Source organism: Drosophila nasuta, chromosome X (genome assembly GCF_023558535.2).
Source record: "Drosophila nasuta strain 15112-1781.00 chromosome X, ASM2355853v1, whole genome shotgun sequence".
NCBI lineage: Eukaryota > Metazoa > Arthropoda > Insecta > Diptera > Drosophilidae > Drosophila > Drosophila nasuta.
Genome location: NC_083459.1, coordinates 3,410,469 through 3,437,702, shown reverse-complemented (window position 1 = coordinate 3,437,702; position 27,234 = coordinate 3,410,469). Strand labels below are relative to the sequence as shown.

At 33.5% G+C, this 27,234-nt stretch overlaps 1 protein-coding gene across 1 annotated transcript; it reads left to right on the top strand.

The window, feature by feature from the left end:
* Nucleotides 1-2,087: 2,087 nt before the first annotated feature.
* Nucleotides 2,088-26,975, top strand: LOC132795494 (cytosolic purine 5'-nucleotidase). The gene is given in 8 exon segments (XM_060806234.1): nucleotides 2,088-2,945; nucleotides 2,947-2,994; nucleotides 22,581-22,654; nucleotides 22,723-22,936; nucleotides 22,997-23,143; nucleotides 23,307-23,427; nucleotides 24,443-25,486; nucleotides 26,571-26,975. Coding segments are annotated over 8 exon segments (1,956 nt in total). The 5' UTR covers nucleotides 2,088-2,778; the 3' UTR covers nucleotides 26,712-26,975.
* The last annotated feature ends 259 nt before the right edge of the window (nucleotides 26,976-27,234 follow it).

Below are 27,234 nucleotides of genomic sequence, written 5' to 3'. Positions count from 1 at the left end.
TGTTAATTTATATTTGTTTTCGCTTATTTTGTCTGAACACAAGTGTGTAAATGAGTATGTACTTATTTTTCGTTGGTTCCACAATATTAACCAGTTTTCTGGGCGTGTTTTATTTCGAGTGGGCTCTTTTCGCGAGTGTCAATTGCATTTTCCACCTCGCATACATGTGCATTAATATATGTATGTATGTCTGGTATATAGATGACTTTCTGTCTGGCTGTCTGACCGTCAACTCTCGTCTAGTTTGCCACGTAACACGCATGACATTGACACACTACAGACACGACTAGCCACACACTCAGTGAATATTTCTTCTTTTTTTTTTCTCGAGTGTGTGTATTTTTTAATGGAATTCCTTAATTTGCAAGAGCAAATAAACAGATGAGTCGAAAATCATATGATTTCAATGCTGTTTTGTATTTTTTCCTTAATGGGTTTCCATGAAATAGGCAAACATAAACATTGGAAAAGAAAAAAGTGAACGTGAATTATGAATAATGAGCTCTAATTTTAGGCACATTGTTTATCGTTAAAGTTGTCACACTGTAGCTCTATTAAACAAATAGACTTTGTGATAAGTCGAAGAGCAGCGACAATGATTCACAGATCTCTGGTGAAATACTTTCCCAGATATTCGATACTTGCACATTTGATACACTTGATACGATTGTGGGATTGAATTGTTCAGATCGGAAACACTCTCCGATATGCTCTAACATTAAAATGTTAATTCCCCCCCAGTTATTGGGACTACATGTGTAGACTATATGTATATGTTTGTTTTTGTTTTTGTTTTTGTTGTATGATACGACGACTAGGCTTATAAAATATTTATGAGTCTACGCTGAACAAATCATTATTATAATTGGCTACACAGTGGGTGCAGTCAGTCAGCGTCGAAGAAGCATTTCATTTCATCTGCTCATCGAGTGTAGCATACAGTTGGCAGACACTGTGGCATAATTAATGTGGCCCCAAAACAACAACCGAATATAAAAATCAAAGCATTTTGACAGGTAAAGGTGTCAAAGCATATTCGATACTATATGTTGGATTTGCATATGTTATGCATATTGGGTTGATACTATATCTATAACTATTGTATAATCAAATTGAAATGCTCGTAAATCTCTTTCATAAATACGTTACACGTTTCACTTTTTGGAACGTGTTGTTGTTGTTGTTGCTGTTGCTGGTATTGATGCCTGCTTAGCGAAGTCACAAACCCACGCAGCGTGCAAACGCCCAAACACGATCCATGTTTGAATAGACTTTTAACTTGGCTTTGACGTCGATGTGGATATCGAGTTGTTGTTGCTGTTTCTATTTATAATTTCTCATTTGCTTTCGAACGCGTCTTTCCGACTGACACACTGAAATTTCCATTGGTCGCTGCTATTTTCGAGTGTACACTCGACTCGTCTGTTCACTTTATGGCGTGAAGATAAAACGAGTAAAAGCAACACTCACCACCAATACACAGTACATACATACAATAGCGACATGTGTATGCTCTATGCTAAGTGATACTCTCGTTGTTTTTAGTGTAGTGAGTGATTCACAATTGTTTCGTCAAGTTGGCAGCTCTTTCACCCTGACCCTCACTAATTTCAGAAGCTTATAAGGCATAATAAGAAGAGAGAGGGAGAGAGAGCGAGCGAAAACAGAAACACTTTGTATTATTATTGCATAAAAGGCATTAACAACAGCAACAACAACAACGACGACGACGCCTCGAAACGTCTACAGGGTAGACAAGAACAGCAACAGCAACAGCAACAACACAACAAAATTAAATAGTACACAGCTGTGCTATGTAAGTGCGCCTACTCTTTGACACGCAAATACACGACGCGGCGATGAGACGAAGAGCTTTCGAAGAGCGAGAGAGAGAGCATGCGCGCGTCGCTCAGAGTTGCGTTGAAATTCTCTCAGCATTGCTTATTTGCTGTTTTGTAATTGTTGTTGCTTGCTTGCTTGTTGCTGTTTGTTGTTGCTTCCTTCCCATTTCTACTACATTGCATTCGATGAGCGTCGCCGTCGACGTCGCCGTCAGTTGAAATTCGAACGTTGACCGAAATTGTTGCTCTCGTCATAAACACTACGCCACAAACAAACAAAAGAAATCCCAATTGTTATTATATTTCTTCAATTTTTTTTTTGTTATACCTTATATACGTACATACATATTTTTTGTTGTTGTTGTGTCGACGCATTGTTTTCTGTGATAAGCTGTCAATGCTCTCAGCATAAATTGTCAAAAAAAAGAGAAAAAAAAAAAAACAAAAGAAAATTACAACAAGCGCAAAAGGAACTATAACAACAACAACAACACGCAGAAGATCATTCCACACACGCTACGTGACTGCTGCCGACGTCGCTGCCGCTGCCGCTGCCGCTGCTGCTGCGCTGTCTCCTTACATAGATTCGTGACGTTTCTGCCCAGCTGATAAGAAAGGCGGCCGCCACATTGCTTGTTTTTGTTTTGTTTGTGCGCCGTTTTGGTTACGTTTATTCTTTCGTCGTCGTTGTTGTTGTTGTTGTTGTGTGTTTTGCTTCACATTTCGCACGCGTCGCCTACTTGCTCTCTCTCTCTCTATCTCTCTCGCTCTCGCTGTCGCGCTCTTTGAGCTGTGCTTTTTTTTGAGAGCTCTGAACTGTGGTGTTGGTTTATCGGCAGCGACGCGTCGACGCAGCAACTTAGCTCGCATTGCTCTTTGGCACTTTTGGCTAACCAGTCGCAGTCGCAGTCGCAGTCGCAGCAGCCAGCAGACGAAAATGCCGCTAACACAAAAACAACAACCATCGTCATCATCCACACATTCCAAGCCGAACACTAACAATAACGGGACACGCGAACGTGAACGCGAACGCGAACGCGAACGAACACAAACGATTGGCGAAACGGACATGGATCAGTCAGTGTTGAATGGGCTTCATTTGGGGGGATGGCAGCAGCAGCTATCACGGTCACAAGCGTGAACAGGGACACAGGTGAGCCAAAAGTCGCAGTGAAGAGTCGCAGTCACAGTCGCAGTCGCACTGTGAACAGTCACTTGCTTATCAGCTGAGTCAATACGCAAGTCATTCGTCAAGTTTCGTCAAGTGCGCTGCAACGCAGCTCTCATAACAATAAGCTTTTGTCTATGATCTTTATCTTGATGACGACCATTTCCCCTTACCCCATCCCCCTCCCCATCTCTCTTTGTCTTTCGGTCAGCAACAAATTGCGTGCAAGCTGTGCGAATATTTTTCATTATCTTTTCTCTTCCTGTATGAAAGATTAATGACAGATCTTTTTGTTGCTATTTTTTTTGGTTTCTTTCTTTCACCTAACTGATAAATACACTATATAAGAGTTGAGTGTTTAGTGTTTAGTGATGAGCGCGCACAATGACAACTTGGTGACAGCTTCAATTATATATTGCTGCGTGTGTGTGTGCCTTGTTATCGGTTATCGGTTATCAGTTTTCTTTGTCAGCCATCTATCGATAAGCTAAGATTCACGGCATATTCATTTTGTACGCTTATCTCTGCGACTGTGCTAAGCTCCGTTATCAAAGCACCCATCAACAAAACTTCATGGCTTTATCTAATCAAACACTATTTTATTTTATTTTTTTTTTGTTCTACACTTATTAAATGCGTTACGCTAATCCTGCGAGTCTCAAACAAAAAAAACATCACTTTTGCACTTTCACTTCGGATATTGCTTTCTCAATTGAACCACAAAAAATCGTTGCATATTTTGCGGCGTTCATTTGTGGGTGGCTGAGGGGAGGGAGAAGGTAATGAAGGTTTATTTGCCCTTGCGTAGCTCAGCATCGCATCGCAGTTGAAATCTCTCGATGTCGTTGTCGTTGTCTTGATCTACAACATTCCCTCCTTGTGTTTAGCTGCCCTTCTCCCCCTTTCTCACCCCTTTGCACCTCCCCTGGCCGTACCTTTGCCACCCCACGAATGTTTTCAGTCTTAATTAATAGCGAAGCGTTTGCTGGCAGCTTGCCTAATTGCTGTCGTCGCAACACGCGACGTATGCGCAATTTTCGATAATTCTTTGCTTGCTGTTGCTGTTGATTTTTTTTGTCTGTTTTCTCATTTTGATTTCAGTCAATTAATGTAATTTTGCTTTGCCCACAGCGCACAGCTAACTAATCTGCTCTGCTAATCAATTTTGATTAGATTTGATTTCGTCTCCCCTCTCCCCTCTCCCCACTGTGTTGTAAATCATTTGAACTTGACATTTATGTTATGTTTTGGTTTTGGAAATTGGATTTACACTTTGCATTCAATGCGTTCAGTCCCCTTTCTTCCCCCTTTCTTCCCCTCCTAAATGCCACAACGTGCTTGCGTTTAGCTTCCCCCATCCCCCACTTTCTCCCCCTCAATCACTGAAGACGTGCCCCGTGAGAATTGTCTACAACCAAAAAAAGATGTTATGCAGAGTGAGCCACAGTTCACCTTTTCTTTTTTCAACCATCCACAAAATTGGTCGCCCTCGCTCTTTGGGTCACGTAGCTGAAAACTTTTGCAACTTTTCGCGACGCCGGAAACGGAAGCTGCAACAACGATAACTGCAACTGCCACTGCAACAAACTGCTGCAGCGAGAAAGCTCAACGCAATTTACATTTCATTGAAATTCTCATGTGAAATGTACTTTACACTTTTTATTTTCCCCAACTTTTTTCTTATAGTATTTTATCGCTTTTTTTTTGTATTTGTGTATTTTAAATATAAACAAAAATTGTGCGTGGCAAAGTAATTATTATTTCTGTTATTGCCAATGCTGCGCATAATTTACGTTGTTCTCTCTTTTTTTTAAGGGAAATAAAAATAACAAACTGCAGTTTGCGGCATTAAATTAATATATATTTTTTTTTTAATATTTGCGCTTTAATAACTGGCTAAAGTAATTAAACTTTACACCAAATAATTCAGGAATATTCTAGTTGAGTTCCAAATTAATATTCAACAAAATTTTATGAATATTTATGTATTTCTTTCTGAAACAAATTAGTTTTCAAAACTGATGAAAATTATTTGCCTTATGTTAAGGAAGAGTTAAAGAGTTAAATTTCAGTTTAAAAAGCCACAAAAAAAAATATATATATATATATAATATGTTTATAAAGGTAAACATTAAGATTAAGAATTGAATTTTAGTTAAAAAAAAAATTTATGCATTCTAAATTCTTTTAATCCGTTAAATCACAGTTCTTTACTGATAATTTTTTTTTTTTTAGAAAAATTTAATAAATAATAAATGAGTTAAGGAATAAAAATACCAAAAACTATGCCGCAAAAAAATACCAAAAATATGCCATAAGCTGTTTTAGGTATATTAAATACTACAAGTAGTAAGTAGATATTTTTGATTATATTATTTGATATGGGATAAATGGGATTTATGAATTGATATATTCGCTGAAACAAAATTAAGAAATATATTGCATAAAGTTCAGTTAAATAAATTAAATAAATATAATGATTACAATTTATTTTCCATTTGTGAATAAAATACTTCGACTTTAAAACTAAACTATATTTAAACAATAAATGAAGTACAATTAAATGACTTGAATGAAATATAGTTTCTAACGAAGCATTAAATGAACTTAAAAAAATTATATCTGAAATATAAATATGAGAAACGTAAATTAGTTTAATTAAATAAATCAAGAATATTTTAGCTAAATAAATGTATAGAGAACATTTTTTAAAATGCTTAGCTGTCTAAATCGTTTTGTTTGCAATTAAAGCTTTCATGCTTTGAATAATTGACAATTTATGGTCATCCGATTGTTTGTGTGTGTATTAAATTTGAATCATTTCGATTATGCACAGATAAGCTAATCAAATGATTAATGCGAAAATTCCAATTGCTGTTGTCGATTTGCATTTCACATTCGGGAAAATTCGGGGAAAATGCAATCCAAAATCCTATCAAATTGCAGTTGCAATTAATAATTGCAAAATGTAATGCAATAATATTATTACAATATCCAATTCGATATTAAAGTGAGAGAAAGAGAGTTAGAGAGAGAGGGAAAGTTTGTTGTTTTACATATCAATGTGTGTGTCATTAAAATGCAAATAGCATTTGCCACGCCCACCTCCCAAGTCCGTCCACCTGGCAAGTGTCACGTTTACGACTGCGAAGCGATGAAACTAGAAGAACTCGTAAAAATGGGGAAAATTCTGGAACAAAAAAAGGAAACCAACAAAAGAAAACAACGCCGAAAAACTTCACTTGGCATTCAAAACCTCGAAGCGCATTTTACGTGCTCGTCGCGATTTCGCATCCTGAATTCCTTTGTGAGCCAACCGAGCTGAACATCGAAGAACCATGACAATAATTAAACACTCCGCAGATTGTCTTTTAAATACTTTACTTTACTTTACTTGACTTTAATTTGGCCAAACACAAACGCTTTCTTCAACTTCTTTGTTCCATTTAATCACTTTAGTTTGCCAACTTGCTTTTGATTGAGCAACTGCGAAAAGCGAGCGAGATTTATTTGAACAAGAGTTTTTCATTCATTTGGAGGTCTCTTAGTCTTATTTTTACCTTTTATATCCAACAGTATTTTATATATATTTTATTTAGGTTTGTCTTAGCATAATCAAAGTTACATTGGAATGTTGTGTTGTGGGGAAAAAAACTCTTTAATTACTACGAGTCTTGGTTGCTTTGACTGACAATTTGGTATATTTTGTACTCTATGGTATTTTTATAATGTATTACCTTAGCAATATACCGAATATTGTATGTATTTTAGTATTTTTGCTGTACATTTATTTGGTATACTTAAAATACCGAATAAAGTCTTCTATGATTTTAAGTATTTTTGTGTTATGTTGATTTGGAATATTCTAAATACCCAATAGATCTTTCGGTGTGTTTTAGTATTTTCTGGTATATTAATTTGGTATATTCAATATACCACATGAAGCCTTCGATATATATTTGTATTTTTGCGGTATTTGGTATATTCGATATACCAAATAAATCATTCGGTATATTTTAGTATTTTTGCAGTATATTTTAAGACACTTTTATTCCCGCTGAGTAGCGGGACTATAACTTTCATACTTGATTATATCTTATTTAGTTATGCCTGAATATAATCAATGTTCAATTTGTCAGTTATATTTAGTCATTTTTTTTAAATTTTTTAATGGGATAATTCGGAGATTTAGTTTGAAAGTTTAGTTTTCAAAAACACATAATCTCATAACACAACATTTTAATTTAGATCTATTTTGTTGTTGAACATTTGAAAGATATGTACTTAGATATTTTATTATATATATTTTAGTTATGCCTTTATGAGATTTGAGATTTTATAATTACGCTTTTTCTTGTGTAATTAAAAGTGGATGAGTTTTGAAAAGATTTTAATTGTCTCCTAATCCAACGGAAGTTATATTGGCATGTTATATTTAGTCATTATTTTTATGACTTTTTTATATAAGTTAAATTTTGAAAATATACTAGAATTTAATTGAATTGTTTATTGTCATTAAAGTTAAATTAATGTGACATAATTTTTAATAAATGTTAAGCGGAAGATTTTAGGAATGTAACATAAAGAAATTTGCTAAATTTTGTTATAAAATTTAGTTTAAATCGCATTAATTATGCCACATCAAACGCTTTAAAAAAATCATCAGTTAGCAACACTTAAAAATGTTTTTTCTTGCAATAAAATTCGTATACATTTGATTGATTTCATCATAATTCATAACAATGATGAAATTCTTGTCCGGCATAGAGAGAGAGAGAGAGAGAATGTAGTTTATTTTTTTTTTCGACTTACTTCCGGGGCGCTTCGTTTGATGGTCGCACAAAAACGCATAAAAACTGTGCTAATCAGATTAGCGAATTCGCTTCTCACGCTGCGCTTTTCTCTGGCAAAAGAGCAACAATTGAATCTACCTTTATTTATTTGATCAATCAGAGTGATGCCGCTCCACTTGTTGAGTTTGTTGTGTAGGCGAGAGAGGGAGAGATGAGAGATGAGGAGGAAAACACACACACACACACACACAGCTAGGGGATTGACCTCGCTGCCGTTAGGGTGCTTAACAGTTATACGCGGGGTTGGCAGCCCTTACTTTGGCTTGCCTAATTAACCCCGCTCAATTCACATGCGAAGCCGCCCTCAATCAATTGCTGCGGCATCTGCAGCCATTAACCCAGCCCCTATTTTGATAAAAAGTTCCCCTAAAATGAAACTAAACTAAAAAAATGTGAGAGCGTGAACGTGCTCGACTTTTAGATACCCGATGCTACCATATTCTACAAATATATCAAAAAAATACTACAATATACCGAAGGTTATTCTTAAGATACTAGATACTTATTCTTATTCTTAAAAAACACCATATGCTACAAGTATACCAAAAATATACCAAAAATACTAAAATACACCTTATGATATAATTGAGATACCCGCTACACATTTTCAATAAAACTGCATACTTCAAATATACCAAAAAATACTAAAATATACCGAAGGCTATTTTTAAGATACCTGATCCCTATTCTCAAAAAAACACCATGTGCTACAAATATACCAAAAATATACCAAGAATATACTAAAAATACTAAAATACAACTTATGATATGATTGAGATACACGCTACACATTTTCAATAAAACCGTATTCTTAAAATATACCAAAAAATACTAAAATACACCGAGAACTCTTTTTTCCACCACCGAAATATACCGAATTTATATTATTTATACCGAATGGCAAAGAAAAAACTGAAATATGACGAAGGCTATTTATGATTAACCCGCGACCCATTTTCAATAAAACTATATTCTACAAAAATACCGAAAATATACCATAAACAACTAAAATATAACAAAGGTTATTTTTAAGATATCGGCTACCGTTTTTCAATATAAACCATACTCTACAAATTTATCAGAAAATATGAAAATATAACGAAAGCTACATTTGGTAAATTTGGTAAAAATAAAATTAATCTATATCCCATAGAGTTCAAAATATACTAGATTGACATCTAAAACCCAAAAGTAGATTAAGTCTTTTGTAGCAAAAGGCTACAAAAGTAGCTTCAACAATTTCTTCTTCTATATAAGCGCAACCAATTTTTCAAGAATCTTAAATATTGTAATTTTTATTATATGTTAAAAAATAAGATTTTTGTCAATTCAATTTATGTCAACATGTTAACAAACTTGATCTGAATGAAAAACCTCTATCTCTTATAGCGTCTAAAGTCTAGGTTTTCATACAGACAGACAGACGGAAAAACAGACAGACGGACAGACGGACATGGCAAGATGGTATCGGCTGTTGACGCTGATCAAGAATGTATATATTTTAAAGGGTCGGAGATGTCTTCTTATGACTGCTAAATACATTTCCTGCAGGCACAAAGTCAGATAATACCCTTCTAGCCTATGAGTAGCGGGTATAGAAAAGAGCAACCCTCTCTCTAATCAAGGTCACACGCAATTTGAAAATTAAAAGTGCGAGTAGTTTTTCGTTTTTTTTTTTTTTATACACATTTGCTGAAAAGAAAGAACACAAAAAAAAAAAAAAAATGTCACACGCAGCAAAAATTTTGCCCACGCAGCTTTGAACAATAATTTTAGTGATCTCTGTTTGTGGGGAAGGGGGAAGACGGGCGGGGGGTGTAAGGGAAACGAGTTCTCTCCACACATTGTGTGTAGATAGAACAGGTCGTCGACGTCGTCGTCGCCTCATCGTCATCATCATCGTCAGTCTACTATTATTATTATTATTATGAGCACCTCGTAGTTTTTTGTGTGTGTCTTTTTTTGCGCCTCAGTTTGGTTTTGCTTCAAGTGCAGTTTGGACGGCAGAGAAACGACGCGACAAATTTCGTATTCGTTGTTACAATTTCCCCAAAAATAAATAATTATAATAACAAGAATAAACTAAAGGACTCTTTCGCTGCTGCTGTTGCTGTTTCTAATTGTGTATTGTATTTTTGTATTGTGCTTTGCTTTTGATGCTTTCCAGAGGCGATTAGAGCGCACAGCTTGTAACAGTTTACTACCAGATTTAAGTATTGAAAGTGTAGTGTCAACATTTCATATCTTACACTAGACAGCAGAAGAGTCGAAATGCGACTTTTTGTGCAGCCGAATTTATGTTCTATACATTTCAGTTGATTTTTTGGAGAGAATTTTATTGGAAGCGCTTCATTTTTAATCTTGATTTTTAGTTCGAAAATTGTATTTGTATACATTGATTTATTTACCATTTATTATGGAACACATTTTGTTGGAATAAATCTATTTAAACAATGCAAAATACTATTTCATATATCTATAACTTCAATATAAGTTATCTGCAAATGAGCTGGTCACACTAGAATTTCCCTTTTTCTTTTTAATCTGGTGTTGAGGTTGAAAAATGTGAAATTTTGAAAATATAAATATTAAAAATGAAATACTTGTCTTCTTAATTAGTTCAACATATTAGATATAAAGCTTCATTTGAAGTCTTATTTTTCATATTATATATAATCTCAATTGTCAATCATTAGTTGCTGTCGAAATATAAACTTTTTACGTATATTACGTATATTCCATTTATTATAAAGCAACCTTTAATTATTTTTGAAAGTTTTATTTGAAAATTGAATTTTTCTGATTTATTTTTAATTGCCAATAAGTAGCATTTAATATACAAATAATTTTATCGTTTACATTCGATTATGTTCCGGAAATCTTAAACTTTTATTCATACTTTTGAATAATTTATTTGACGTTCGTTCTTCTTTGTTAAACTATTTTAAAAGCCTAAATAGAGTCTGTTGGGCTTATTGCATAAATTCGAAAAAGATTTTGTTAAAAAATACTATTCGCATTTTTGCATACATTAATTAATATTCTTTTATTGCCAGCTAAACTTTTGTTAAATTTGGTGCAAAGTTTAAGCTTTTAAACTCAAAATATTAAAGTTAAAATAGTTTATAAGAAAACATGTTAATTTGTTTTCTATTTATGATTAACTAACTTTATCTTTAATTCAAATTATGGTCCATATTTTTTCTACAATTAAAATCGCTTCATTCTTAGTGCGCTTTTAATCAATCTTTAGTTGCAGCTTTTATTATCTATTGTTTTTTTTACCATACATATAAAATTATACATTTAAAGCTGAGTCAAATTAAATTTAGTATTTTAATACTTTATTTAATATGGTAAACAAATAAAATAATCAATAAAGTGTCATATATAAGTTGTTTATTTATTGTCTAAATTTATGTAAAGTTTTATTTACCAACCTTCTTTCTTGATCTACTTTTAATTGCCTTCTCATTGCCGTCAGTTTGTTTTGGTACACTTTATGGCCTCGATTTATATATTGTCCTTTCATTCCCTAACCTAACAAATATTTTATAGTTTTTCAATAACATTTATTCCTTGCCGTTTTCTTCCCTCATTTTCATTGTGATCAGCTTTCAAGTACTTGAAGTTTTCCCTGCTATTTTTGTTCCGTGAATGAAATACAAAGCAGTTATGAGCATTATCCACCCTTGGTTATGTCGTCCTTTTGGCGTTGTCCTTCAGCAGAACTCAATTCGTATATCCTTCTGGGCTTTAATCCTATTTGCTTTGGCCAACAACACTGAATGCGCTCAACAGTTTTGCGCAGTTTTCTAATTTTTGTTGGCCAGCGTAAATGTTTTTCCCTCTCTCACAGTGTGTGTGTGTGTGTGTGTGTGTTTATGTTTGTTGGGCTATTTGGTTTTGTGGTTATGCTTATTAAGTCAATTATCGCCCAATTGTGCCGACACCGATGCGCATGTGGCTAGCAAGTGGTCTCAGGTCTCTCTCTCTCTCTCCCCCTCTCTTCTCTCCTTTCTATTCCTGGTTTCCTTCACACACTCACATACATATTCCACCACAATATGAGTGTGTTTGTTTGTAATTTGGATTTTAATTGAAAGCACATAAGCACACTCACACACACACACACACACACACATTCACACACTCACAGAGCCATTCACACACTCATTCCTCGCTCGACCTTCGCTGTTAGTTGCCCAAAAACATCACAACTCCTTCCTCTTTCTCCCTTCCTCCCTTCCTTCTCTCCAGCCTCTTCCCTTCCAACCTTTTCTCACCCCTTAGCTCTGACCTTGATTCAGAATTCAATTTGCTTAAGGCCTTGGGGCCTTAAATGGAATGCCAATGGAATGCGCTTTCTTAATTGATTCGAGAGTTAATTTCGTAAGACTCGCAGCTGATAAATGCGTATGAGAATTTATATACCTGAAGAGGTCCTTCATATTATTCTGCACTCAAGTTGGTTTATAGTCAAGAGGAAAGAAGGAAAACTAACGTGATAACGAAACTACCTTATTAATTGTAGTACTCAAAAATTTATTTGTATTTCCATTTCAATGATTTGATGTTGCAAATTTCAATAATGAATCAACAAGTTAATCAATTCTTACAACATTCTGTTGCAAGCTGCGTAAACTTAATGTTTGTACTTAATATTTAGATTGGTCTCTGTTAATAGTTGCTTGTTTTGTTTTTAAACTGAGTTTTAAAATTGGTGAAACTTATATATTTTAATTTCCCCAATTTTGTATATCAAATCAACATACAACGCGTACACTTAATATAGAACTAAGGTATTGTACAAATCTATTAATATTTTCAACAACATTCTGTTGCAAGCTACGTATACTTAATATGTATACTTAATATTTCGATTAGTGTCTGATAATAGTTGCTTGTTTCTTTTTAAACAGAGTTTTAAATTGGCTGAAACATATTTCGCAGTATATCAAATATACTAAATCATAGTACAGTGCGTATACTTTATATTTAAATGTCGTGCATTTATTTGTACAAATCCATCAACATTTTCAACAACTTGATGTTGTAATGTGCGTATACTTAACGTGTGGATTGATGTACTTCTTTGAACTTTATTTGTAGAAGTTTGCCATTTTTTTCAACAACTTTCTCTTGTAAACTGCGTATACTTAATGTGTATAGTTCATATTTTGTTAATTATATCATATCAAGAAATTCGCTTGTAAGCTTACTAATTTTGTAATTGCCAAGAAAGACTTAGATAATCATGAATTGTATCATTAGTTTATCGATAAGTTATGATGAAATTTCGAAAAGATTTATTATCAACACAATTCTCTATCTTTATAGAACTATTGTGGAATTTTTAGCAGCAAGTTATATCTTATAGGCTACATATGATATTTTCCTTATGAAATATTTGCTGAGCAATATTTCTAGAAATTAATTATTTTATTAGTTATTTTTCAAATGGGTAAAAGAAACTGCTAAGAATATTTTGATTTAAAAAAAGTTTAATTCAGAACCTTTCAGTGCGTATACTTAATATCGATTGCATCTCAAATAGTAACTTCATTTTTATTATTACTCCCTGTGAAAGTGGGAAATAGCGAATTGTGGGTTTCTCTGACAGATTGCGGCTCAAAGTGCTGCGCACCTGGTTTAATGTATTTGTATTTGTGTTTGTGTTTGTGCTAGTGACAGCTAAAGATAAACGAAAGACAGTCAACTATTAGATTCCTGCAGCTTACACGTGTCCAGCAAAAAGCGACAGAGAACAACAACAACAACTGATATGAAATGAGACAACTAGAGGAAGAAGAAGTGTTGAGAATTGCAAAGTGCAGTTGATGACAAAATGGGAAAAGCACATACGCAATAGTAGAAACTGCGAGTTAAAAACTGAAACTGAAACTCAAGCTTAAACTCAAGCTGAAACTGAAATTGAAACTCAATTTAAGAACAATGCTAGCGAGATATGACGCATACGCAGTGTTGTTCACGTGACTCTTACTAAATGTGGAATATGCACTCTTTGTCGACATACGAGAGCAACAGTAGAACAAAAAAAAAAAATTACAAACAAATAATCATTCTTGCCATGTCCCTTTTTGCGTCACTCGCAATGACAATTGTCTCGCATCTGAAGCGCAAGCGAATAATATTTGTTTATGTGAGGTTCTCAATTACAACTGAAATTAAAGAAAGTTTTATTAATTTCATTTTGATTTGGGTTTTAGAATAATATGAAATTTTACTAGAAAAGTCCAAGAGATTCACAAATTGTTGTCTTTTTGCTTAGGCTGATTAAATTTATGAAAGTAGTATTTGCAAAAACTACACAAATTAATCACATTTAAGTACTGCAAAGCATTCGATACTTTAGTTTTACTAAACTAATCCAACATCAACAATAAATAAATTTATATTTACTATGCATATTGGTTCGTAGACGAATTGAATTGAAAGTCTGCCTTAAAAATAAAACAATTTTTCAAATTTAAGAACCTAAAGCTCATATTTTGTGGGTGACAATAAAACGCTTAATGAAATTGATAAAATTAACAAGATTTGTAATTTTCTTTTCAATCTAGAAAAGAATATTCTTACAGCAAGATTTGATTCTTTAAATGAGATATTTTTAATCTTAAATTGCAATTTAGCTTAAGAATGTTTTCAACCAGAATATCTTATTTCAAGATGATTTTTAAGATAAAAAAATCTTAAATCAAGATTTGCAACTTTTCAGTCTAGAGTTATTCTCTCTGTGTATGGACATTGTCTCCTCTGCATTGATAGTTAAGTTAATAAGTCGGGGAAAGCAACGAATTTACTCTTCTGTCTTTAACTATTGAATATTAAAAGCAGTGATTCTCAAATTTTAAAATGTATTCATATATAGATAAATCAAAATACATAATAAAGTTTTATTGAATGATGGAAAAATAACATTTTATTTTAAATTGTTGTGGAGTAATAAAGTAAAATAAAATGATAAAAGAATTGCATATGTAACAGAATAAACTGTAATATACTTATGTATATATAGAAAATACAAAATACTTATGTATTTAGTATATTTAGTACGCAATGGTATATTCCTTATATACACTTCTCTTTATAATTTCATTTGACATTCATTTTGTTGTGTTAAGCTGTTGAAATTTTAATTTCTTCTCTTAAAACATTGACGTAAAATTTAGTTATTATTGTTTTTTTAATTTGAGTTCTTTAAATTTAAATTTTACACCAAAAACCGACATTAAAAAGCTCATTATACAACTAAAATTAACTTCAGAATTTAAATAATTGGTAGAAACTGAAATTGCACAAACTTTTATTTGAACCATGCCACAAAATTGAATCCGTTTTTTTTTATTCCCGGGTATTATAATTTTGTGCCTGTTTCATAAAAAGCAGAAGGATTCATATCCAACCCCATAAAGCTATTTATTCCTGATTAGTGTCAAAAGCTGAGACAATATAGAAATCTGGTATATTTTGTATGTAGTACTATATCGATATACCTATTATAATCGGCTATATTTTTTTCTTCTTTATGGAGTATTTTAAAAGTGATATTATATCTATATAACAATAACAATCTTCGGTATATTTTAGTATTTTTTGGTTTTTAAATTCAGTAAATTTGTAGAATATACTTCTGTTAAAATTGTGTAACCGGGTACCTCACAGTCGAGCACACTCTACTGTAGCTTACATACTCGTTTTTTCATGCGATTTTAAAATGAAATGTGGACTTTCAGCTAATGTCATTATTTTAGTATTTTTTGTATTTAATTTCAGTAAATTTTTAGAATATGCTTTTATTAAAATTGTGTAGAGGGTACTTAACAGTCGAGCACACTCTACTTTAGCTTTCAGACTCGTTTTTTCATGCGATTTTAAAATGAAATGTGGACTTTCAGCTAATGTCATTATTTTAGTAGTTTTTGTATTTAATTTCAGTAAATTTTTAGAATATGCTTTTAATAAAATTGTGTAACCGGGTACCTCACAGTCGAGCACACTCTACTATAGCTTTAATACTCGTTTTTTCATGCGATTTTAAAATGAAATGTGGACTTTCAGCTAATGTCATTATTGTAAAGAGCTATGCTAAATGCATTACGAGCTGGACGAATGTCACTGACAATTGGACAAGGCTGCGAGGTGGGTGTGTGTGTGTTGGTTATGAGTGTGTGGGTGTCCTGTATGTGTGTGTGTTTTCTATTGTCCTATTGACCATGCTCTGGGCCATGTAACAGGACACAACTGGCAACACAGTGGCGTAGATTGTCATTATGCTGGTTCATCTGGATCAAATCAGCCACACACACACACACACAAAAAGTTGTTGCTCTATGTGTTGTGTTCGATGCAAGGATAACAGCCATAACAGCCACTTGATATCCTTGCAGCACACACTTAAGCACAGAGAGAGAGAGAGAGAATGAATGCAATGTCAAAATAATACAAAATGCTGTTGTCGAAACTATATAAATTCGATTGCACACGAACTTTTACGCACACACAATTCTTGTCAATTGTCAGTGAAGTGGAAGGGGAAAAGGATAAAGGATAAAGAACACTCGCCCTTAAGTTTGATCAAGCATTTATTTGCCTTTCTTGAAAAAATGTTACAATTTATTATAGAGTACTTCAGCTTTTGTCGACGTACTTTGAGTTAGAAATCTCCTTTTAGCCATTAGTCGATATTGTGTTGCCTAGCAAAGGAATAGAAGAAGAAGAAGTAATGCAACACAGCAACAACAACAGCACAAATTTAAATTGCTGCAATGGCAATTGCAAAGCAGCAACTGAGCAGCAACCTGCTGCTTTCTTTGCATTGCAATTGCCAAGTGACAACACAAATAGCACTAATAATAACAATAATAATAATAATAACTACAATAATAATAACAAAAGCAGAACGACAATGCAACAGCCGCTAAACTCGTAAGTGTGAAATGTGGAAACAACTTGAGAAACTGTGAAAAATGACAAAACAGAGAACAATCTCGAGTGAAGCGTGCAAAATTCTAGTTAATTAGCAATACAAATTGAGCAAGGAGTGACTCATGGATACCCTGTAAATATGATTAAGCAAAGCATCAGTGGAAAGACATTTCAAAATAAATGACATAATAGAAAACAATCTCAAGAGAAGCATACAAATTTGAACTCAATTAGAATAAATTCAAACCGATAGATACCCTGTTAATATGATTAGGAAAAGCATGAATGGAAAGCCATTTAAAAACACAAAGGACAAAACGGAAAACAATCTCGAGTGAAGCTTGCAAAATTCTAGTTAATGAACAATATAAATTTCGCTAAGAAATCCACAAAGAATGACTCATGGATACCCTGTAAATACATATGTTTAAGCAAAGCATCAGTGGAAAGATATTTCAATATAAATGACAATATGGAAAACAATCTCTAGAGTAGCATGCAAAATTCAATTAGTTGAGTTCCAAAAAAAAACGAAAAATCTAACCGATAGCTACCCTGTAAATATGCTCAAGTAAAGCATAATTAGTAAAACGTTACCAAACAAAACAATCACAGTTGAAGCATGCAAAATTCCAGTTAATTAGCAATACAAATTGATAGAAAAAATGCAGAAAGTCTGACCGTTAAATACTTTTTGCAAATAAGTTTTACTAAAGCATGAATGAAAAGATAATTTTAAAGTATTTGCAGACACATTTATATTCAGCATGTATTTTCCATTTATACTAATCAAATTCCCATGCGCCAGCCATATTTCCTCAAACATTATCTTGTGCCAATGCAATGTCAATGCACTTGCCAATTAATTCGTGTTAAAACATTTGTTTAATCTATTGCCGGGCAAAGTGAGAACAACAACAGCAGAAAAAAGTAAAATGTCAACAGCCCAATTAAAAGACACGAAGCTGCCGTCAAAAGTCTAAGGAATGACATTATTTATTTCCATATTTTTTTGTTTGATGCCACAGAGAATAATGAGTTGAGATTACAGCAGGCTTATCAACGGTAGCAATAGTCAATATATATATATAAATATTGAAATTCACTCGATCGCCAGATCAACATCTCTGAATTTGAATAACAAAGTTGTCGATTGACGCAGTCATAAAAAAAATAAATAAATAGGAGGCGAATTGCATAAAGCATTTTGATGGCCGCTGCGTCATAAATATTGCTCATACGCAATGTTGTTGCTGCCAATACAAAGTACATGCCGGATATAGAAATTGTTGTGTGTTGTGCGTAGTTTAGTTGCCACGTTTTTCACATTTTCAACGAGCTGAGTGAATTTTTGACAATAACTCATGCGTCCATAAAAAGAGCAAATCGAATCGCGAATGAAGCGTCAACATGCTCATCAAAAATTATGGCTAAATTCTCGTTGTAGTTGTGGCTGATCAGTCACTAGCTACGAGTGTTGTTCATATGCCTAGTATTGATTTATTATATACACAGCAAATGTAGTACTCAAGGCAATCAATCAAACTGATAATCTATAGCATGACATATGCACAATTCTCTTGAGGCAAACTTAAAGCCTTAAAGAATCTATTACTCTCAATGCTTAGCAATAATGATAAACATCATCAGCGCTCAATAGAGTGCAACATTAAGATAAACAATAGATTCGCGTGCAAAAATCGATTAACCCCAATAAATTTTGCCAATAAAGTCGCGGCTTAATTATTTTTTTTTTGTTTACACTCGATTTAAATGTTCTGCGCTTCTAGTTGCATTTGCCTTAATTAATTATATTGAGCGACGCGGCTACGAAAATAAATGCCAACGATTTATGGTGTTGAAATTTTGCATATTCATTTCGCAGCGGGTATAGGAAAAATGTGTGTTGATGTTTTTTTTATTAATTGATGCGCAGCGCAATTTGCAAATCCCAAGATTAGCGACAATTTATTTGTGCATCTATTGCTAATTTTAGACAGGGTCAACAGGCTTGTTTTTTTTCTTTTGCATATTTCCTCATCAAATTGCACAGAGTAAAGCGCAAAAAATGAAACTGTGAAAATCGGCAACGTCGCATGAGCGTGACATTAATAATTACAATTCAATTCGAAATCTTAAGATTAGCGACAATTTATTTGTGCATCTATTGCCAATTTTACCTGATTAAAATAATTTTCGTTTTTTGAATTCTATTTTGCATATTTCCTCATTAAAAAATTTAACTGTGAAAATCGGCAACGTCGTATAAGCGTAAAATTAATAATTACAATTCAATTCGAAATCTTAAGATTAGCGACAATTTATTTGTGCATCTTGTGCTAATTTTAGACATGGTCAACAGACGCGCAATGCGTTTTTTTGTACTCTGTTTGCATATTTCCTCATAAAAAAATTGAACTGTGAAAATTGGCAACGTCGCATAAGCGTAAAATTAATAATTACAATTCAATTCGAAATCTTAAGATTAGCGACAATTTATTTGTGCATCTATTGCTAATTTTAGACAAGGTCAACAGACGCGTAATACGTTAGCTGATTAAAAATCTGTTCATTTCTTGTTTTGTATTTGCATATTTCCTCATCAAAGTGCAAAAAATTGCAATGTGAAAATTGGCAACGTCGCTTAAGCGTAAAATTAATAATTACAACGTTTCGGCTTTTATTTATTTTTTTTACACCACTTTGGGGGAAATATTTTAAATTTGCAGTCGCGTCTGTCGCACTCTTTGACCCCACACACACACACACACACACACACACACACACAAAGAGTGAGTGTGTGTGTCGCAGATTTATGCATTTTGTTCGAATTTGGGTTAAACAACAAGGATGCAACTTTCCGCTTATTTGGCAAAATTTCAACTGAAGCAAATTGCAAAAAGGGACAACAAAATAAATAAACGCACACACACACACACACAGATGCTGCCAAAAGCAAAAACACAAAAAAAAAAACAAAAAACGACAAACAAACCGAAGTTCAAATATCCTAGCGCAGTGAACTGTGACAAATAAATATATAAATATGCGTATACTTAATATACGTATACTTGATAGCTGCCTCAACTGATTAATGTGCTTGATGATTGCAGTCTTTTCACTGCTGAAAGTTGACAAGCTCATTATGACCTTTTTTTTGTGTGTATTGTGTCTGTATCTGTGTTAAGTGCAAACCGCAAAAGCAGCAACTTGACAACTCTCTCACTCGATTGCTAATGAGTTTTGCCGCAAAAAGGGGGCGTGGCAGGCAGCTGTCAGTGGCCAGGCGACAGCGTTGAGGGCGTGCTCAACGCCCACAACAAGTTTACTTTTTACAATATTCTTATACATTTCATTTTTCGTTTTTTATACCCGCTACCCATAGGGTAGAAGGGTATTATAACTTTGTGCCGGCAGGAAATGTATGTAACAGGTAGAAGGAGGCATCTCCGACCCTATAAAGTATATATATTCTTGATCAGCGTCAACAGCCGAGACGATATAGCCATGTCCGTCTGTCCGTCTGTCCGTCTGTGTGTCTGTCCGTCTGTCCGTCTGTCCGTATGAACACCTCGATCTCAGAGACTATAAGAGATAGAGCTATGATTTTTTTTCGACAGCATTTGTTATGTTTGCACGCAGATCAAGTTTGTTTCAAATTTTTGCCACGCCCACTTCCGCCCCCGCAAATCAAAAAAATCGAATAACAAGCGTAAATTTAAAGCTAGAGCTGCGAATTTTGGTATATACTATAATTGCTATAGAAGTTATGATTCCTGAAAATTTGGTTGCGATCAGATAAAAATTGTGGAAGTTATTAAAGAAATATGGGCAAAAACGCCTACTTACTAGGGGTCTTAGTTGCTTTGGTCGACAATCTGGTACATTGTGCCGTCTATGGTATATTTTGAATGGTGTGCTGTATCGATATACCAAACATACCATTTGGTATATTTTTAGTATTTTTTTTAGTATTTTCGGTATATTTTGAAAATAATACCGCAATATTTTGCCCTTATTAAAAATGGGTAGCGGGTATTTCACAGTCGAGCACACTCGACTTTAACTTTCTTACTTGTTTTTTTTTTGAACACTAATTGCTGACCGCTGAACAGACTGCAGACAACTCGCAACCGCATCAACTTTGACTCGATTTTCAAACGCATTTAGCAGAAATTTTCATTTAACCAATGATTTGATTTGCTTTTGATTTTGATTATTTTTGTACGTTTTCATTTCATTGAATTCGAATTCGAATTGCAATTTAACATCGCATTGCACTTTCAATCTGCTGCGACGTGATAAACTTTTGACCCGTTGCAAAAAAGAGTGAAGGATAGAAGCAGGGAATTGATTTTGTGATTGCGCGATAACAAAACTCGAGGCGAACACGAGTTAATAGCAGTTTTAAAAATGCATGCGCTTATTTAATAAGTGCGCTTGTAATTGAAATTCATTTACTATTATCACACTTAACCAATCAGCTCTTTAGTTTCTTTCACTTGCATGAAATGATGATTATTGTGCTCCTTTCGCACTCGATTTTTAGAGTCCAGATTATGTGACGTCAGTAATTTAAGAAAATAAACAACTGGTTTGACAATTATAGAACTCAATAAAATAGAATAAACGTAGTGAGAACTGGGTATTAAAATAATTAGAGATAAGGTAACAACAATTTGTAGAAATTTAAATACAATTTATGTCAACTGGAAAGTCAAAAGTACGAAAGTTATTAAATCAAATATGATTTGCTAGCAACATTCAAAGCAAGTTATTATATACAAAGTTTGAAGCGTGCAAGATAATAATTATAAATGTTGTTTAACGAACTGTATCTAAACTTTAGATTGAACATTAATTAAAATAGATACCTAAAAGTGTAAAAATATAAAGAGAAGATAAAAAGAGTTACTTCTTCTTGGGCAATTTTAATTAGGCAAGATTATTGTGTAATTCTAAGTGTTATTGTATTAATATGCAACTTTTAGAGTGCAATATATAGCATTATACCAAGTATTGTCATTAGTATAATTTAGTATTTTATCGGTATATTAATACAACTACTAAAGGTTGTAGTAGTTTATATATATACTATACTACTACTATACTGATCTATTTTATTATATTTTTGATATAATAATTCGTTATATTTTAAGAAAAATATCGTTATGCTATTGGAAGATTTATTTCTTGTAAATAACATTTGAAATTAGCAGCTGCATTTTTTTGGCTGCCTGAAAGTATGCAACGGTTTTTACTCAATCTAAAAATCTCTTTTAAAGATAGCTGTACTCGAAGTAGATAAATAAAAATGCATATTTATTAAATAAGCTGACTGCTACATATGTGATAGTTTAATAAAGTTGAATATAAACAAAGAAAAGATACATAGAGAGAGAGAGAGACAGAGACTGATCACTACAAGTTAAATTAACTTACGATTATGTAATTATAAATCGTATAAGTTGTTATGGATAGCAACAGTAAACTATAGCAATATGTAGAAAATCTTAAGAAATAAAAAAAAAAATGATAAACATAGATTTACAGTTAAAAGCTTAACATGCAGTTAATAATATTTCGAGCCTTTTTTTTAAATATACTAAAAAAGGGAACTGCATACGAGCTTCAAAAGTTATATTTCACCATCAACATTTTCAAAATATTTAAAAAAAATATTCCAATCTACATATATACAATAAATATTTATACAATAATCTCAAATAGCTCTTGGATTAAACATATATTTATTTTTGTGTCTTGCAGAGTTTTTGTGAACCGTTCGCTGCATTTGGAGAACATTAAGTACTATGGCTTCGACATGGACTATACATTGGCAGGTAAGCATTGAAATATATTGCTAAATGAAAGAAATATAAATCTTAAATTGTCCAACTCAACTTTTTAGAGTACAAATCTCCGCAATATGAGCAGCTGGGATTCAATTTGGTCAAGGAGCGTCTGGTGTCGATGGGCTATCCCAAGGAGATTTTGCAATTTGAATACGATCCAACATTTCCAGTGCGCGGCCTTTGGTTCGACACGCTCTACGGCAATCTGCTGAAGGTCGATGCCTATGGCAACATTTTGGTCTGTGTGCATGGCTTTGAGTTCATCAAGCAGTAAGTCAATTCATTAATTGAGAATAACAAATTTGAAGTAAATATTAAATTCCAATTCAGTCACCAGGTGTACCAATTGTATCCGAACAAGTTTTTGAAGCTGGATGAGTCGCGTGTTTATGTGCTCAATACGCTATTCAATTTGCCAGAGACATATTTGTTGGCCTGTCTTGTCGATTTCTTTAACCATAGCTCTGAATTTGTGCGGTAAGTTTAGTTGAGTATTTTCAATTTTTAATCTGTCTTCTAACTATTTGTAGTTTTAGTTTGATTTTGATGATTTGATATTGATAATGTATATAACTACCTATCATCCTTATCTCTATTTTCATTTTTCTCTCTCTACGTCTCTGTCTCTCTTTTTCTATAGCGTTGAACGCGGCATCAAAGCTGGTGATTTTCTTTTTACCTATAAGTCGATTTTCCAGGACGTGCGTCGTGCCGTCGACTGGGTGCATTCCGATGGCGATCTGAAGCGTCGTACCACACAGGTGAGTTAATCGCTTTCTTCTCTTCCGTCTTACATTCATCAATTGCAAATTATAGCAATGCAATTCAAAAATATAAAAATCATCTCATTAAGAACGTTTTTTTAGATACATATATTGTTAAAAGAATTTTGCAATCCGTATTTATTGTTTTAAGAACTTGATTCGAAGATCAAATAGTTTTCTAAATTATGATTCTGATTGGATTCTAGTTGTGAAGGACACTATATCAATACACCAATTTTGTTCTATATTAATTTGATTATACTACAAGAAATAGTATACCATATATAGCCTGTGGTATATGTTAGCATATTTTCGGTATATTTTAAGAATAGTACCGCACTGTTATGATTTTGCGGGTAGCTTTCTGTACCTGCTTAAAGAGAAAATACCAATTGCATGTTTCTACCTCAAAATATTAACTATTGAAAACATAATTTTAGGAACATTATTTACGAAGGAAAATAAAACAATTACATTTTTATTTTAAATTTTATATTTTCAATTTTGCAAAAGAGAAATTTATTTTTTCAATATTATTCTAATAAAGTGTTTTTAAGTATTGAAATGGAAATGAAAGTATTTACATGATATTAAAAATATACAATAAAGTACAGTATATTATTTTCTATTACAAAAACCTATATCGTTCTGTAAACTGTAATTGGGATTATTTATTTTTAAATGGTATATCATTACACTATCACTAGAAAAATAAATATTTAAAAAGTATAAATACTTTATGGTATGCTTTGTATTTTCCATTACAAAATCCTCTTTATAAATGGTATTTTAGTATACCATTATATATTAATATACCATAGTATAGAAATATTTAAACTGCTTATTTTCCATTACAAAATTCTCTCTCGTTCTTCCCATAATTTGCGATTACTAATATCTAGATCACTTAGTCTTAACTTTATATTTTTACACTTTTTAAATGTAAAGAAAATGTTTTAATTTCTCTCTTTTCTCTCTGGTCCTCCAATCTCTCGCTGTCTCTTCTCTGTAGAACATGGCGTACTATGTGAAGAAGGATGCTCGCTTGCCCACAGTGCTGTCGCGCATCCGCGTCTCGGGTGCCAAGGTGTTCATGCTAACGAACAGCGATTATACGTACACCAACGAGATCATGACCTATCTGTTTGACTTTCCCCATGGCGCCGATGTGAATGAACCGCATCGCGACTGGAAGACCTACTTCGATGTGATCGTGGTGGATGCGAGGAAGCCGCTGTTCTTCGACGAGGGAACCGTGCTGCGTCAGGTGGACACAAAGACGGGCAGCCTGAAGATTGGCACACACATTGGGCCACTGCAGCCGGGGCAAGTGTATTCGGGGGGTTCATGCGAACTATTCACCAAGTTCATCAATGCCAAGGGCAAGGATGTGCTCTATGTGGGCGATCACATCTTTGGCGACATACTCAAATCGAAGAAGATACGCGGCTGGCGCACGTTCCTCATTGTGCCCGAGCTCGTGCGGGAGTTGCACGTGTGGACCGACGAATGTCAATTGTTTGCTCAACTCCAGAATTTGGACATTAATCTGGGTGATTTGTACCGCGATCTGGACTCGAGTGCCAAGGTTAAGCCGGACATATCGCATCTGCGCACCAGCATACGCGATGTCACACACAAAATGGATATGTCCTATGGCATGATGGGTTCACTCTTCCGCTCGGGATCGCGACAAACGTTCTTCTCCAGCCAAGTGGTGCGATATGCCGATGTGTATGCCGCCACGCTGCTCAATCTCATCTATTACCCCTTCTCGTACATGTTCCGTGCACCGGCAATGCTGCTGCCACACGAGTCGACGGTGGCTCACGATCAGGTGCATCAGCCGCCACCTCCGCCGCCATCCTCGTCTAGCACAACACTCGAGGATGCGAGCAGCAGCAGCAGCAGCAAGAATACTGGCTCAACTTCCGGTTCTGGTTCCGTTTCCGGCTCTGTTTCCGGCTCTGTTTCCGGCACCACTGTGCGTGCAGATGAATCGCAGAATGGCAGCAACAATTCGCCCGGCAAGGATCCCAAGGATCTGCATCGTGCCGTAAGTACTCAATATATGTTTATACCACATACATACTTCTATACAAAATATATGGTATACTTCCACATTTAAAATACACAATAGAATATAGTATATAAGTATTATATTTTAACTTTATTTTTTAATGTAGTAGTACATACTGTACATATGTACATATATCAATATAGCAAATATTCCCTTTGGAACACTAAAGTATTTTTTAGATGTACTAAATATGTGAGTATACTACTACTTTCAAAATATACCATCAAGTATAGATTATAAGTATTTATACTTTACGGTGTACTTTGAATGCAGCAGTAATATATTTTAGTATTTTTGGTATACTAAATACTATACTAAAATATATACTCAATATATTTTTATACCATATTCTTATACTAAATATATGGTATACTTCCACATTTTAAGTATACCATAGACAAAAGTATATAAGTATTTTAACTTTATGCTATACTTTGAATAGAGTAGTAGATTTAGCAAATATTCCCTTTGGTACACTTTAGTATTTTTTGATATACTAAACATGTGGTATATTACTATACTAAACTATATACTCAAAATATTTTTATACCAATATACTCTTATACTATATATATGGTATACTTCCACATTGAAAATATACCATAGAAAAAAGTATACAAGTATTTTTACTTTATGGTACACATTGAATGGAGTAGTACATATTTCAATATAGAAAATATTCCCTTTGATACACTTTAGTATTTTTGGTGTACCAAATATGTGGCATATTACTATACTAAAATATATACTTAATGTATTTTTATACCATATACATATACTAAATATTTGGTATACTTCCACATTTAAAATATACCATAGACCAAAGTATATAAGTATTTTTACGTTATGGTATACATTAAATGTAGTAGTATATCAATATACCAAACATTGCGTTTTATATATTTTAGTATTTGTTGGTATATTAATTTGACTATACCATTAGAAGTACTAATATCATATACCATATATAGATGGTATATTTTTAGTATCTTTTTGGTATAATAATTTGGTATATTGTTTATAAATAGTAAATATTAAGACAACTCAACTTTCTACGCAGAGCTCCATTGTGCACACACGCCCATCGACGCCCACTGTGGTCACCCACACACACGACGAGGACTATTCCGAGGAGGAGGAGACTGCCAGCGGCGCTGAGTCGACGACAGAGCAGCAGAAACGCAACGAAGCCTCAGACTAAAGCAGCGCTGCCTCTTCTTCTTCTTCTTCTACTACTACTCTCCTTCACCATCTCTTCCCTATTTTTCAACGAATTTTCATTGCTGTTTCTATCGCTCCGTTCTACAAACAAACAAAAAAGGATCATGTTGCAACCTTCCGTTTTACAACATGTTGCAACTAGTGAGAAACGTGCGATTTCATTTATTTTTTTTGGCGATTTTACATACAACAAAAATTATATATATATATATATATTAAAATAAATATATACATACATACACAATTATATATACATATATGTGTAACTATATATATACTTGTATATCTGTATACGTAAACATTTATACACTAGCGCGAATTGGTTCCATTTTGCCCAACAAATAAATAGCAAAGTGTATGTTTTTTTTGAATAAAAACATTAAAAAGGCAAGCCGATTTTTTACTTGATGGGATATGAGGGAATACTTTTTTCAATTATTATAATTTGAATAAGCAAAGTCCATGAAAATTGATTATTTATTTTTACTCTTCTGTCTATATGC